This window comes from Sceloporus occidentalis, unplaced genomic scaffold, assembly GCF_023333645.1.
Source record: "Sceloporus occidentalis isolate IW3139 unplaced genomic scaffold, rSceOcc1.0.p SCAF_2, whole genome shotgun sequence".
Lineage (NCBI taxonomy): Eukaryota > Metazoa > Chordata > Lepidosauria > Squamata > Phrynosomatidae > Sceloporus > Sceloporus occidentalis.
The window spans coordinates 184808549-184824502 of record NW_028316982.1 but is presented as its reverse complement, the minus strand read 5'-3'; the positions used below and the strand labels follow the sequence as shown (position 1 = coordinate 184824502).

The 15954-nt window shown below is 37.9% G+C and overlaps 1 protein-coding gene across 10 annotated transcripts in view; it reads left to right on the top strand.

The window, feature by feature from the left end:
• LOC149319441 (MAP7 domain-containing protein 2-like) overlaps positions 1 to 13369 on the top strand; it is a 94814-nt gene extending 81445 nt beyond the window's left edge. For 7 of the 10 annotated variants that reach the window (XM_089511718.1, XM_089511722.1, XM_089511721.1 and 4 more), the window contains 9 exons: positions 1135 to 1379; positions 2367 to 2493; positions 2818 to 3022; positions 3955 to 4059; positions 5094 to 5147; positions 6453 to 6531; positions 8652 to 8838; positions 10223 to 10498; positions 11798 to 13369. In XM_089511718.1, coding sequence (XP_089367844.1) covers positions 1135 to 1379; positions 2367 to 2493; positions 2818 to 3022; positions 3955 to 4059; positions 5094 to 5147; positions 6453 to 6531; positions 8652 to 8838; positions 10223 to 10472 — 1252 coding nt within the window. In that variant the 3' untranslated portion in view covers positions 10473 to 10498; positions 11798 to 13369. The remainder of the gene's footprint in view (positions 1 to 1134; positions 1380 to 2366; positions 2494 to 2817; positions 3023 to 3954; positions 4060 to 5093; positions 5148 to 6452; positions 6532 to 8651; positions 8839 to 10222; positions 10499 to 11797) is intronic. The other 3 variants (XM_089511724.1, XM_089511726.1, XM_089511719.1) reach the window with 2 other exon arrangements.
• Positions 13370 to 15954: the final 2585 nt, after the last annotated feature.

Here is a 15954-nt window from a genome sequence, read left to right as displayed (position 1 = left end):
GATCTGTTATAAGGCCAGGATGGTTTAGTGGTTTGAGTATTGGACTATGACTCTGGAGAGCAGGATGCAATTCCCAGCTCAGCCACAAAACCCACTGAGTAACCTTGGGCGAGTCACATGCCCTCAGGGGAAGGTAAAGGCGAACTTCCTGTGAACAAATCTTGCCAAGAAAACCCCATGAGAGGTTCACCTTAGGATTGCCATAAGTCGGAAGTGACTTGAAGGCAAACAACAACAACAAAGGCTGTTATATCCTGGTTCTGGTGCAGAACATGCCGGATATCATGCAGACTGCTTGCCTAGAACTGGGATTTGGGAAAAGCATCATCTGAACAGGATGATGCCAGAATGGAGGAATACAGGCATTTTTGCAGACAGGGCCTCAGAGAAGATATTTTGAATTAATTAAAAGGTAAAGAAAGGAGTATGTTTTACCAGAAGGAAAAGATGCTGAAAATAAAGGATGAATCTGTTTGTCTGAAATAAGGGCCAAGTCAGAAAGTGGTACAGATATTTTGCAATAGATGGCTCCAGAATCTATTGAAAAACCTTTTAGGGAAAAACCAAAGCATTTGACTGGTTCTCTTATTGAAATAGCTGCTTATGGCTTTCAGTGATTGCTGTATTCAGATCTGTGTTACCATTCAAAAATTATTTAAACAACAATTAAACTTCTGGGAAATGTAAGTTTGTCCAATGCCTCTGTATTGATATGCTTGTATATGTCACATTTAAAATCCATACTGTCCCGTTTCCTCCACTCTAGAGTATACCAGTAAAGCCTCAGGTATTTTCATGTCAAGGAAATGTACCAGTCAAGATTAATTCAGACTGACTCATAACCATGTAATTTTTTTTCTGAACCAGTCCTAAATGAATTAATATTAATCCCAGTTTATGCAACTGTCTCTCTGTGGGGTTTTTTAAAACAGGCTAATTTGCTGACTGGCACAGTCCTGCTTTTGTTTGATGACAGCCTGCCTATTTAATGTTCACTCTGTTTCATGTCTGTAGATTATTATTTCATTCTCTATTTGATGTAAAAGGGTGAAAGAAACTGATCACTTAACTACTTACTTGTATTTCCTAAACCTTCTGGGTAATAGTAATGAATTGTTGATTTTTTTTTTAAAGGGCAGTCACAAAGACGTATCCCCAGTCTCCAAAAACTGCTAAACCATATCCAGCTTCTCCTGTGAAACACCGCGTCTCTTCAAATCTGAACCAAGAAACACCCAAAAAAAGGGCAGAAAAACATAAAGATAATCAAAGGGAGAATACTAGTCAGAAGGCCCAAACATCACCTGCTGAAGAGGCTATAAGTTCACCTATCACTGAAAAAGTTGTGCCTTCTTCTGGAAAGATAGAAAGCAATGAAGGTGTGTCTTTTTGTTTTTGGCTTCTAAAGTAACTCCTTAAGACTATACACTTTAACACTATTGATTGAAATAACTAGGTCTGATTCAAATAACTAGGGTTGCCAACTTTAGCTCTATACCCTTTAAACCTGGCCCTGCCTCCCATCACATTAGCACTGGGATTAAGACTGGTACAATATGAAGGATAACACCCTAGGATGGTTTGTCTAATGAGTGAGTGCTGAAAAGTTCTTGGCCTAACCATGACCTCCCTAAGCTTTGTTTAAGTAAACAATGGAGGAAGTGTGGCTGGACTAAGAGAGTTCAAGATTTATTAACCTCTAAACCCTTCCAACAGATTTTTAAAAATCTTTCCCGGAGTTAAAAACAAGCTGAGGGACTGGATCTGTAAGTTGTATAATGATCAAGACTTAGTTCAATCAGATCCTCACATTTTCCCTGTCAGTACAGTCTATTGAAATCCAATCATGTAAGGGTAATCATATAATCATAAACAATATACATGCTTACCTTTGCCACTCTGAGAACTGCATTTACAGAACTATTCCAATGTCTGTCTTGGATAGCAGACATAGAAATGTTCTGTGAAACTTAAGGCTCTGCATTTGTGGCGTGGGAGATATAGAGGATGTTTCACACTGTTTACTGTATTACTAGCTTTATCAAAACCCCAGGAAGAGATTTTTGGGACAGATTTTGGCTTCCTTACAGAGTGAAAGCTCTTAAGTGAAACTATGCTGGTTATTTTCAAACTGTGGTCCATATGTTACACACAAAACTGCCTTATTTGCTAAAGCTGCTAAAAGAATTTGTGCTAGTTATTTGAAAGGTATTGCAATAGATTGTGCAGGGGATTTGTCGATCTGATTTTTTGTATGGATATACATGTATATGTATGTATTTTTTACTGGATTTTATTGATTTTTTTAAAAATTGTAATGGCTTTTAGTCAAATACAATGACTGACTGACAATAACATACTATTAGGGAAACTTACAGCTGGAACAACAGATGCTGAGGAAGCTACAAGAATTCTAGCAGAGAAGAGACGTCAGGCTCGTCTCCAGAAAGAACAGGAGGAAAAAGAAAGGCAAGAAAGAGAAGAGCGTGAAAGGTACTGTACTAACACCTTCCCCCATTTACTCCCATTGCTGATGGCAGCAATGTATTCTTAGACAAGCTGGCCATTCAGCCTTTAATCATGTTAACTTTCCGACAGGTGGGCATTAGCTCTGTTTGATATCTGTAATTATCTAAACCATTGCCCATCCTTGACCATGATCTCCCTGTTTGGGTTCCCCACAATTTGGGGCATAGCTCCTATTTTCCAAGGATGGAGCATTTTGAATGCATACAGCATGATTCCATGCCACGTTAAATGTGATACATGTTGTAATTTTTCTGTCAGTCTTTACAAAAACTGTTGTTGCTTTTGAAGGCTAGAGAGAGAAGAGCTGAAAAGAAAGGCAGAAGAAGAGAGGGTTCGGCTGGAGGAAGAGGCCCGTAAAAGAGAAGAAGAAAGAAAGCGTGAGGAGGAAGAGGCTAGGAAAAAAATTGAAGAGGAAGCTAGAAGAAAAGCTGAAGAAGAACGTATACTAAGGGAAAAGCAAGAAAAGGAACTACGAGCTATGATTGAGATGCAGGTATGAGCTTTTGGAAGTATACTTCAAATGTGCTTTTTCTTAAGATGGAACCTAGTCTAAATAATGCAGGTTTTCATAAAAAGCAGCAAATACAGGAATGCCATTGTGGTACCTAATTCATCTATAGGTTTCCCATTTCTTATGTGAACATATGAATCTGCCTTATACCAAGTCAGACTGTTGGGTCTAATCTAAACCAGTGTTGCCCATCTACAATCTCCAACAGAGACCTTCCCAACCCCTCCTATCTTTGCTTTTTCAGTGAAGATGCTGAGAATTGAAATGTGGACCTTCCGTTTGTACAAAGTACAATTTTGTTGTATATTATCTAGGAAGTGTTAAACCTCTGAGCCTATGTTACTTTCCTTAGCACGCTTGCTAAAATGTCACCCATATGTGTTTAATTGGAATGATATTTAATATGTTTGTGGAGTAAAATTACAATGGCATGAGAGAAGCTCTGTGTTGCTTGGAGAACTGTTTAAATTCCCTTCCTGTATGTGTGTGTTTGTGGTCATAGTTCAGTAGCAGATGCTTGGGATGCTGAGCATCCCATGTTCCATACCTGGTACCTCCAGAGAGGGCTGTAAAAGACCCCAGAGAGTCACTGGTATTGAACTCAATGAACTAATCTACATTCTATGTGGCAGAGTCCTGTGTTCTTTTGTTTCATTCCTTTCTGGGAATTGGAGACATTTGGTGCATACCTCCCTATTCAGTACATCAGGCCCTTATGGGAAATATGAGCTGAATATTTTCACACAACCAGATGGGGGTCATAGCCATGCAAAAATAAATAAAATAAGATGCTAATAGAAAATTTAAATGAAGCTTCAGAGGAAAGGTGTGGTACTCACATCCTTTGGAGACTGGTAACTGCTTTATATTTGAACAACTACATTCTGTGTTGTCTTATATGTGTATTTAATCAGAAAGAAGCAGCAGAAGCAAAGGCCCGGGAAGCAGCTGAACATCTGCGTCTGGAAAGGGAACAAATTATGCAACAGATAGAGCAAGAAAGACTGGAGCGAAAGAAGGTAGAAAGTTTGTTCAAACTAATGTGAAGAATTTGTTACTTTTATTTGTTCCAAAGAATGTAGAAGAAACCATATAAATAAGAAAAGAGCTAGATCTAATTGAAATTCTGTTCAGTCATTATCAGTTTTATATTTACACACAAAATTGTAGTTTAACCAGTTATATGATTAAATATATGCTTGAGATACACAGTAGCAGCATGGTAATTGGGACAGTAGTGATCTGGGACAATATGTAACAAAGCCAGCTAGAGGAAATTAATATTAGCATTTGTATAACCAGGCTAGCTGCTATTACCACATGTATAACCCCTCTAAATTTTGGTTTCCTCTCACCAATCACTACATGTTCAAGTCTGTTAAACTGTAGCCAAAATGGGAACCATAGAAAACGATATGTGGCCATTTGACTTTAACTTAGATGGCCATTTAAAGATCTTTGATCTTAATTACATGTCTGTAGAACTGTATAATAAATAATAATAATAATAATAATAATAATAATAATAATTTTTTTTTGTATTCCCCGCCTCTCCCTGCGGATCAAGGCGGGATTACAGCAAAGAATGAAAGCCACAATACAATATAAAATACAATATTATCTAAAAATACAATCAGTAAAACAACAACAATATTACTACCAATTACTACCAATATTATCTAAAAAATACAGTCAGTAAAACAACAACATTACTACCAATCACTAAAAAGGCCAAATCGTCATCAATTTTCCATGCTATCAAGTCTGAATGGGAATGTTCCATAAAATCAGCTATAAAAGTTCAGGTGGATAGGCCCACTGGAAGAGATCCGTCTTAAGTGCCTTTTTAAAGGCTTCTAAGGTGGTAATGAGACGGATCTCTTCCGGTAAGTTGTTCCACAATTTAGGGGCCACGGCTGTAAATGTTTTATGGGAAGTTTAGTAATATTTTTAGAAGGTAGAGAAATTTCTTCTATGCTATATATTGCTGAAATTTCAATTACACATGTAAGCAAGAGGGCAGTAAACATATATCCTCCCTTTCCTGTTTCAGAGAATTGATGAAATAATGAAAAGGACAAGAAAAAGTGAAACCCCAGAACTCAAGGTAAGGAAAATAATTTTCTCCCTTGAGAGGAAGTGTAGAATTTCATAGTTCTTTTTACAGTAAATATTGTTCACATAGCAATCTTAACATACTATTCCTTACCTGCAATTTAAACAAATGGTCAGTTTTGATCTTGCTTAGAAGAATCACAATTCTTTCACTTCTCTCATGGAGGCAACAAGCTAAACTAACTGAGTATAAAATGGGCAAGATTATGGTTGAGAATACCATAGTTGTGTCCTCACCATGGGCTTTGCTCATTTGAGGCTATGGGAGTTGCAGTCCAGCAATGTCTGAAGAGCCCAAATAATCCACTCCTGCCGAAAGGGGAAGAGGTGAAAAACAGTTCTCTGTGCTGCCTAGGGCACAGTACAAAATACACACATTAGCTCCCCCCCCCCAGCCTTTTCTCACCAGAAGTATAAGCTTGCAGGGGGTAATATTCACAAATGGAACTGAAGGAAGAGAAATCATTACAATCCATCCACTTTCTGTTTACTGGTATTACTTGCAGCCTTTGTAGCTGCTTTTCAGTAAGACAAACAGACTAGTTTAGTGGGGGAGGATAGTTGCATGCACCATGTAGTTGAATCTCAGTTTCTCCCTACTGCTTGCTTCTTTCCTACTATGCAGTTGTTTTGGTTTGGGGATCTTTTCTGATGGTCAAAAAGATCAAGACAAATTAAGGCAAAGTGAAATGGTGTTGTTATAAGGAGCTACAGGATAGGATATTATTCATCTTAGGAAGTTTGCAGTTGTTCAGACTCTGAGAGTATCTACACTGCACAGCAATTTGAAACCATAACTATCATGGCTAACATACTTGGAATTCTGTTCTAGAATGCTCTATTGCCTTTTCCTAAAACTCTTTAGTGTTGTATTTCAGGAGAATGCACTAGAGCTCTGCAGCAGAGGATTCTGATTACCTCACCAAACTACAAATCCCAGCATTTCATTAGATGGAGTGATAGCAGTTGAAGTAGTATAAAACTTATTTAATTGTGTAGTGAAGGAAACACCCTCTCTTTCTGTGTACATGTGTCCTTGCTTGCTTTCCTGCATGCATGTATTGCACATTTATTCACATATGCAACCTCTAATCAATGCAGGATATGGCCTCAGGACTGAAAAGTTCACCTAATTCATAGAGAAGGCAATAATCAGTGAGAGATCATTTTCTTACTATGTTTGTGTAAAACATACTTTTTAAGCAAGAGATAACTGATAAGATTATATGATTTTAGCCCAATCCCTTTAAAAAACACACAAAGATTTGTATCTAATGAACTCTGTTTCATCATGCAGAAGGAAGACGCAAAACCAAATGTGCCAACAACTCTAAATGTGGACAGACAGCCAAAGCCACTTGCCATCAGTCAAGCAGGTAAACACACACACACACACTGGACTGAAGCTAACCTTTTTGGTTAGTTAACTTTTTGGGTTAGGTGGGGGAAGTAAATCACTGCATTTGCAGCTGGTTTTGTTTTGGCCAGTTTTTGGCCAAATTCACTCTACAGCAGGAGAAAAAAATTAAGTAAGGGTTTGGGAAGTTGAAGAGTGAGGCTTGGGGGCTGTGTGCCCTAGACCATACTCCTGAACCCCAGAAAATCCTCTTTAGTTCAATATGCCCAATCTCTTCAGCTGTATTCTATTATTTTGCTGTATTTTATATGGTTGTGCTTCTTTTTATTTTTATTTTTTTAATAAAGTTTATTAAAGTTTATTGAATATTAAAAAAAACCATACACAATAAAATAACATTACACTTAATCCCTTCGTTTACAATAAATATGTGTTGAGCATCTCAAGACTGATACAAAGGAAAGCTACAAATAGAAATAATGTTTAAAAAGAAGTAGATTTGTAATATAATTACTTAACATTCTGCTTTAGTTCTATCTTATATACACCCTATCCAAATCTATCTTTACTTTCTCAACAATAATTGTCTGCTTTCCTGTATCTATTAATGACTCATTCCCTAGTTATCTTTACCAAATTGATAGGTAATCCAAGAAGTTCATATAACATCTCTTTAGTGTTATATTCTTTATTCCTTCTTCTTATACTTCTTTGCCTGATTTCTCTCTAATCTCATTACTCTACTCAACCTCTTTTGTTTAATCCTTCCCATCTCTATCTTCTTTCCATATCCTTCCTATCTCCCTACCTTTTCATCTCACAACCACTCTACCTCACTATCTCACCTTTTCCATCTTCTTTCTTACATTCAACTTACTCTCACTTTCTTCCACTTACTTTACCCTTCTACCTTTGTGCTTCTTTTTATTTTTAAACATTGCTGTTAGGTGATATTTCAGAGGAAGGAACTGGCAAAACCACCTCTGGGTATTCCTTGCCTAAGGAAACCCTCTCAAATTCATGGGGTTGCCATAAGCTGACAGGTGACTTGAAGGCACACACACATGCACACGCAATGTTGAATTGTCATGTACCTAGAAAGGCAGGATGTAAGCATTGTTAAATAAATATTCAACCCAGCTGTTTTTCAAAATCTCTCTGCACTCTGGGAATGGAAGCAGGTTTGACTTCACAGATTCTTATAGTTGAGTGACTGAACATATATTTTTATTTGCTCAAGGTCCCTGGAAAAGATCCCTTTCTTGACATTCTTGAGAGCCACTGGAAGTCAGTGTAGACTATATTGAGCTAGATAGACTAATAGTCAGACTCAGTACAAGACAGTTTCCTTTGTTTATTTTGAAATAAATTATGTATCTCCTAGTTGAGCCACAGGATTTTATGTGTGATGAACAAGGTGTGTAGTGAAAGAGGCATGATTACTCAAAAACCCTTTCCAGTCTTTTGAGTCTCCCACTTACACATATGCAAAAAATAATAATAATAAGCTGGAGAGAAATAGAATTCATGAATAGTAAATTGCTGTCTGCCTTTCTGCCACAACAGTTAGTCTGTCCTATTGCTGTCCTAACAGTTAATTTTCAGTTAGTCCCCATTTTGGAAGGGCAAGATAAGAAATATAAAGAAAGGAGATAATAGTGATGGAAAGAATATGTTCCTGGCTGCTGTGTTCACATACCACACAGACACAAACAGAGAGAAAGAGAGAGAGATCTGATCCTTCCATGTTACGCGATAAATGTAATATATCTGCTTAGACTTTGTGATGGCACACAAGTAAACCTCTAGCTTGTGTATTGATCTTTCTTAAATCTTTCTGTTTTGAACTTCCTCTATCCCACTGAGACATAACACTTTATAGTGTTTTCTATAGAACAATTTTATTGAGCAGTAACAGTGGGCAAGTCACTTGCTCTCAGCCTCAGGGGAAGGCAATGGCAAACCTCTTCTGAACAAATCTTGCCAAGAAAACCCCATGATAGGGTCGCCTTAGGGTCGCCATAAATCAGAAATGACTTGAAGGCACAACAATTATTTTGATCTGTAGCTTCAAAGACCAAAGGCTTCTTGTGTCTGTGTGTGTTTAAATTATGTTTCCTAATTAAATTCTTTTTGTAGAAATGAATGGACTGGCAAACAGTAAAGATGATAAAGTCCTAGGATGTGCTGTGCCTGACTCTTTCCCTCATGATGTATTTTCTAATGGACTTAAGCCACTTATGAGCCTTATTCATCTTGATGCAGTGGATGGGAAATCTAACAGCATGGATGACTCAACAGATGAAGTTCAATCTATGGATGTGAGGTATGCACTATTTAAAAAAAAACTGGTCAGGAGCCAAAAACAACAACACACACAATGGTTTTTTGTGGGTTTTTCGGGCTATGTGGCCATGTTCTAGAAAAGTTTCTACCTGACGTTTCGCCAACAGCTGTGGCTGGCATGTTCAGAGAATGCTTGCCTGGAAAGGAGTTGGGTATGTATATACTGTGTGACCCTGGGAAGGCAGGAGTGATTTGCATGTATATTGTTCTGTTGCTAATGGCAGGCCTCAGAGTGGGAGGGTAATCCTCTTTTGCATACCCTCCCACCCTGAGGTTTGCCATTAGCAACAGAACAATCCACATGCAAATCACTCCTGCCTTCCCAGGGTCACACAGTGTGTGTGTGTGTGTGTGTGTGTGTGTAGCCAACTCCTTTCCAGGCAAGCATTCTCTGAAGATGCCAGCCACAGATGCTGGCAAAACGTCAGGTAGAAACTCTTCTAGAACATGGCCACATAGCCCGAAAAACCCACAAAAAACTATGGATGCTGGCCATGAAAGCCTTCAATTTCACAAACCACACAATGATTCTGTATGCCTGACTCTGATTTAGGACTGGTTTTTTATATTTTATTCTCAGTGGATTTCACAAATTCTTGTTCATGCTAAAGTGATTGATTGTATCCTAGATCTGGATTTAAAGTTTCATTTCACATTTAATGAAAAATATGTTAGTCTTCAGTTTATCTCCAAGTGCTTTTGTTATATTTTACTTCCTACAAGTACCTCTGAAACAGTAATTGATATTTTACCTATCATGTACAAAATGGTAAATTCATCCACTATGAAAGGATAGTACAAGTTGTGTACCCCTTATCCAAAGTGCTTGGGATCAGAAGTGTTTCATGTTTTGGTGTGGGGGTGGATTTTGGAATACCTGTATTTGCACATATGTAATAAATGATACACCACAGAAGTAGAGAAGTATATACAGTTGGCCCTTGGAACTCATGGGGGATCCATTCCAGACCCTCCCCCGTGAGTTCCAAATATCGCGCATATTGAAGTCCCATAATAAATAATAATAAACATAGGCTTGAATGGGGTGTGTGCATGTGGGGGGCGCCCCATTGTTGTTAATGGCGGTCGCCTCTGCGGATTTCCAAGTCTGCAGATCTCAAGTCCACAGACTTAAAGGGGCAACTGTACTGTATTGCGAGGCTGGAGAGACGCAAGGCTGGAGATGCAGCTGGAGAGAGACAGGATCTCTGAAAATGGCAGTAATTCAACATTAGTGCTTGGTGCAAATCCCTGCCTCCTGGCTTGCCTGGATTACATCCAGTGTGATGGATGTGATTCTGCCTATGTGCTGTTAAAATGTATGGCAATAACTTATTGTCTCCTGCTTTTTTCCCCTTAATTAGTCCTGCTTCAAAAGAAGAACTCATATCTATCCCTGAGTTTTCACCACTGAATGAGATGATGCCTGGTGTTTCTTTGGACCAAAATGGATCAAATAATGGGAAGGCTCTTGAAGAACTACTAGATTTTACTGGCCAGGCCACTTACCCCAAATTATCAAGTGAAAGTATTAGCATAGATGATTGTAATAAAAATTTGATTGATGGATTTAATAGTCCTGGACAGGAGACAACTCTCAACAGCTTTTGCTGACAAACACACTGCTATTCAGCAATAAGGTACAGTAGTATAACTGCTTTGGTAACTACTTTGGTAGTTGTTCAAGGAGCGTTTTTACTTTCATTCTCAAAAGCTTGCCACACAAATGAAATAAAAATAAGGAAAACAGACCCCTCTTCAGAAGTACTTCTTAAATATGATTTCTATAGTACCATATCCCTCTTCAGAAGTATTGTCCCTACATGAGAGAATGCAGGATGGGACAGTGCTGCACTAACTAGTTGTTTTCCTCATTTTGGCAAATCCTTCTGTATGTCCTTTCTTGTATTCATCTGAACACATGGAAATGGGTTATTTAAGATACCACTCAACAGAGATTTATAATTGCTTGGTTTCCCTGGGAATCTAGGTTTAATTCTTATTTTTTCTTGGTAAAATGAAACTCCCTTGAGTAAAGTTACCAGTTGACAGATTAGTTTACATGTGTGTTCACAGCATTTCTCATATATCAATTCTGTGGAGGAAAGAAGTGAAATTAATATGTAAATACAAGGCTATGCAATCAAGAACAAGAAGATGTCTGAAAATATTTTTATTCATATTTTTATTGGCTTGTAATGATTCCTTTCATGCCTCTTTAAAATCATACGATTTTAAGGAACAAACAAAACATAAAATACCCTAAGATTCATTTGCCTTTAGAACCAATGGAGTTTATCACATGTGAGGAATTTCTCTTAATTTCGAATGAAAAGAAAGTGGGGCCAGAACGCATTCACGTAAAGTCGCTAGTTTAGCGAAATTACATGAATGCTCATTGCATTCAAACTGGCTCCCCATTGCCCGAAAATAGCATGTCATTGCCCGAATTTGCGTGTGGCAGTCTATCACGCAATAACGTGAAACCCCATGATTGCGTTCAGATTGCCATTGGATTATACTAAGCTTCTTTCTTGCATCCTTTTGTATTCCTCCCTATAAAGTCCTCCAGCCTTTTCCGCTTGGCTTGACAGGTGTTATCATTTCTATGACAGAGGGCAGTTTTCAGTTTGAGCTATACTAGCTTTGGTTAGCTTATGATTTTTAATAGGGCTGTTAAAGGAGTCTGTCTTTCAAAACATGAAATGCAGGCAGTCTATAGTTTTAGAATAAAAAGCCTAGGTTTCAGAAACAAACTGGTGCCTGTAAGAAGTAAATTTCCCCCACCATGTTTCCTGCAGTAAGGCATATTCAGGTTTTCTTTGTTAAACTTTTATTCCTTCAGCAATTGGGAATAAAAGATCATAATATATCACAGAAAACTGAAATGAACCATTTAATTTCTGTAACCTCATTACATTTATTTTTCTGATTGACAGAGGACATCGGAGAATATAGAACACGATCACTGCTGCTGCCAGTAAAATAAGAGCTTGTCATTTTAAGAAGCTGCTGCAGTCCACACTGGAAATCATGTTAGTCTGCACTGAGTTTGCTGTCTTCCCACGTGTACAAATAGTCATTTTGGTAAAGGATGAAATCTTCAGTTTAATGTGATTTCAGGGAACATTGGGTTTTTTGTTTTGTTGGTTTGTTTAAAATTCAGGCTGCTAAGAAAACATACTTCGTAATGGACTCCAAATGAGTCAGTTCATTTGTTTTAAAAGCATTTATTTTAAAAACTTATCATGAATCATCAGGTTTTTTGGTGTCAAATGACATTTTGGAATGAAACAGTGGTTCCTCGGTTTGCCATGTGCCATTCTTTTCTGGCTTTTTGGTTTGTTTGTTTGTTTTTTACCAAGGGAAAAACATTGTTTTAAATGTCTTTTATTATAACTATTTTGTTATACATCTATTAACTGAGAAAGCTTGAAAAAATATGCAATTGCTGGAATCCATGAAAGAGGGTTTCTTGTAGACAGTGGATCATTAAGGTTATCCCTCATTAAAATATGGCACAAAGTATTTTATTTGCATTATATTGCTATCAGTAACTTACTTGGCACAGAACTGTGGCTACTACTAATAAAATGCTAAAAGGGATTAGTAAGATCTTATTACACGGGTCTTTAAGGCATATTTAATTTTAACTGTTCATGAGAAAGACCAATACCTTTAATTACATGTATTATATTATTGTATAAGCAAATGTATTATGAGGTCTACACTGATGATATGTTAATGTTCAAGATATAACGTCTGTTATCAATATCTGGTGGTTTTCATTCATGGGATTTGCAAATATCCTACAATGCAGCATTGTATAATCAACAGCAAACAGTATATAGACATGAACAACAAGGTATATTGCAAGGCATAACAATGAGAGGTGAAATTTTTATTCATGCTGCGCAATAGCCAATTAGCCTCTCTTACTCTACAAACACATGTGTAAAGAAATCTCTTACTGAGAGTGCATAGACATTCTATAACTTGTACAAAGGGCATGGTCCAGCCCAGTTAAGTGTTTTAAGTTCTGTTGATTTGAGTGGGAAACTTGAACATTTAAGATTTCTTGCATTAAGGTCAATGGCCCTTAAACGTATTGACTGAAACCTGGACTATGCACAAAGAATTTCAACTTTTGCTGAACTCTTTTATGCTGTATTCTGTGCTGCCTGGAGGACAATTTTGTCCCATTCTTTACAACAAAGACAATTCTGTTGATGATAATGAAACTGGAAACTTTTATATGTAGGGGTGTGTTAAAATGTCATGTAGCTCTCTGTTCATGTGACTCTAAGAATGGCCCCTGTTGAAAACTTAAAATAGTTAATGAAACAATGTGGTTATATATACACAAATGCTTACAATATTTATGTTGATGTATTTCAGCAAAAATGAGTCCGTTGGTGACTGTGCAGTATGTTGTAGCATGGTATAGTGTCTTTCAAGTTAATTCTGACGTTTCCCTCCTAAACAATAAAAAAAACCTAAAATGATCACTTGTAGTTATGATATTTTGGTAATGGTGGTTCAGTGGTGTATTGTATTACAGCATATGACACACACACAACAATTTATGCAGTATTTTCACTCATTGTTATAATTGTCTTCCCAAATACTCATGGTTTAACATGAAATATTATATTTAAACCATCGAGAGTTCAAGGTGTCATAGTGAATGAACTGATAGTTCCTGTATACTAAAACAACCCAAAATATGAAAACTTTACTGATGCAAAGACATTTTAGTTGATCCTAAAATGTAGTCTGTTGTATTAGTCTATTGTGAAAGTTAAAGACAATGAGAAACTAAAATACTATATGGCCTTTCTTTCTGTTTTCAGGTCTCTTTAGGTGTTTCATCTTCACAGTGTGTTTCATTTTCATTATAGCTCAGTTATATTTCATTGAAATTATTATAATTATTATTATAGTGGCAGCACCACTACAAGGCTGCCTTTCCTAGTGTGCAGAACTGACCTATATGGCAAATCAAGTAGGGAAGTGGTGAAAAAACCAAGTTACGTGAATGTGGAGATCACCAACAATGAAATATAAAAATGATCAGGGACAATCTTTCTTCAGGCACCTTCTTCAAAGACAGATTCCTCCATTTCTGACATACACGAAATGATTTGTCATCTAGATGTCCTACTGTGAGTCATTATTGTTAAGACAACCAAAACATGCTTTTTCTTCAGAATTATTCCTTTATTCAAATAAAACATATTCACATGTAATCCATCACAATTTAGTATTCTGACTAAGATTTCATTTAATTGGATAGTATCACATCAGAATCAGAAAGGAAGTTGTCTCCTAAATATTTGAGTTCAATTATACTCTTCCTTTGAATAAGAAGAGAAAAATTCACCCGATTGTTAAATGAGATTTGGTTTACGCAGCTCTAGTTGCTGGCCTCTGTAATAATAGGACATGTTCTGGGATCCTCAAAAGCAATTAATTGTATTCATTAAAACTAACCATGGTTGTTACTGTATAAATTAGAAATCACCAAACATTACACTGTTAAGTAGGAAATATACAGTAAATCTGTGGCATACGAGGGTAGTCTATGGTCATTTACTGAGGTTTGGTTCCAGGACATACACACACGCACACACATGGATACCAAAATCCATGGATGTTCAATTCCAATTAAATATAATGGAGTAGTAAAATTGTGTCCCTTATATAAATTGGCAAAATCAAGGTTTGCTTTTTGAAATTTATATTTTTTGAATATTTTCCAGTTGTGGATGGCTGAATCCATGGATATGGAGGACCAACTGTATAAGCAGTACAGTGGACCCTTGTTGTATGCTGGGGTCTGGTTCCAAGATCCCCCGTGGATAACAAAATCCGTGTATGCTCAAGTCTCATTAAATATAATGACATAGCAAAATGGTGTCCCTTATAAAAATGGAAAATCAAGGTTTCATATTTTAAATTTATACTTTTCAAAAAAAATTTCAAACCGTGGATGCTTGAATCCGTGTATAAAAAATCTGTGTATAAGAAGGGCCGACTGTAATTCTCAAAGTGGGCCCCAGAGTGGTGGAAAGATCCAGGGGGCAGTGAGGTGGAAAGGGGGCAGTAGAGGGGTGGTGAGGGGAAAAGGAGGTGGCAGGGGGCCTTCAGTCAAAGTATTGGTGTGCAGGAAAGACAAGGGGAACCAATGGACTTTAGGATCATGGTGGGGATGAGGATTACATGAAACTTCTTTTCAGGGTCCCCAGAAAACCACCACAGCGCCTCACTGATCATTTTGTGTGGTGCTATCTCCCACCCTGCCTGCCCATGTGAATTCGCTCTTTTACTGGCATCTTTCGCTAGTAGTGGCAATTGGGAAACTCTCGTGAGGCCTGGGCAAAGGGCATCGCTTCTGTGGCTCAGGGCCACATCATTTTGGGACAGGCTGGAGCAAAGAGTTACAGCACATGATGGCAGGAAGAAGTGGCGGCAAAAAGGAGCTTTCAAATTTGGGACCCTGCTTAAACTTTGTGAGCTTTGCTGGGACTTGGCTAGCATGTTGGAGTTGCATTGCTGCTGCTTCTTTCTTTCATCAGACAGGCTGAGAGAAGAGGTAGCAGAAGAAACAAATTTTGTGGGAAAGTGGACACTTGAAGCTGTGTGGGGAAGACATGTCTCTGGGGAAGGAGTATCTGTTCTTGATACTTGGAAGGAGTCCTTTGTCTTGGAGTGGCTCCTGTAGTTAAAATCCCTCCCTTTCCAGCCCACACCAGTCCAGTACAGAGTATGTGGACTCTGTAAACCCCCTACACACACACTGGCTGCATGTTTTTCTGCCCCAATGAAGGATTGAGAGTCCCTGCTCTCTAGGGAGAAGCTTTTCCCTTGCACCTGGTCACCCTGGGAGCAGCAACTGAGCAGCAACCAAGAGGTCTCTTGTTTGTACTGGCCTTTGCTGCAAGGTTAACATGGGTGAGAAGCTACTCAGCAAGCTGCTCAGTTGCTGCTCTAAGGATAACAGGGTGCAAAGGGAGCAGTGACTGAGCAGCCAGTCAAACAGAAATCAAGAAGCTTCTTGCCTGTGCTGGCCTTAGCTGCAAAGGTGGCACAAGCA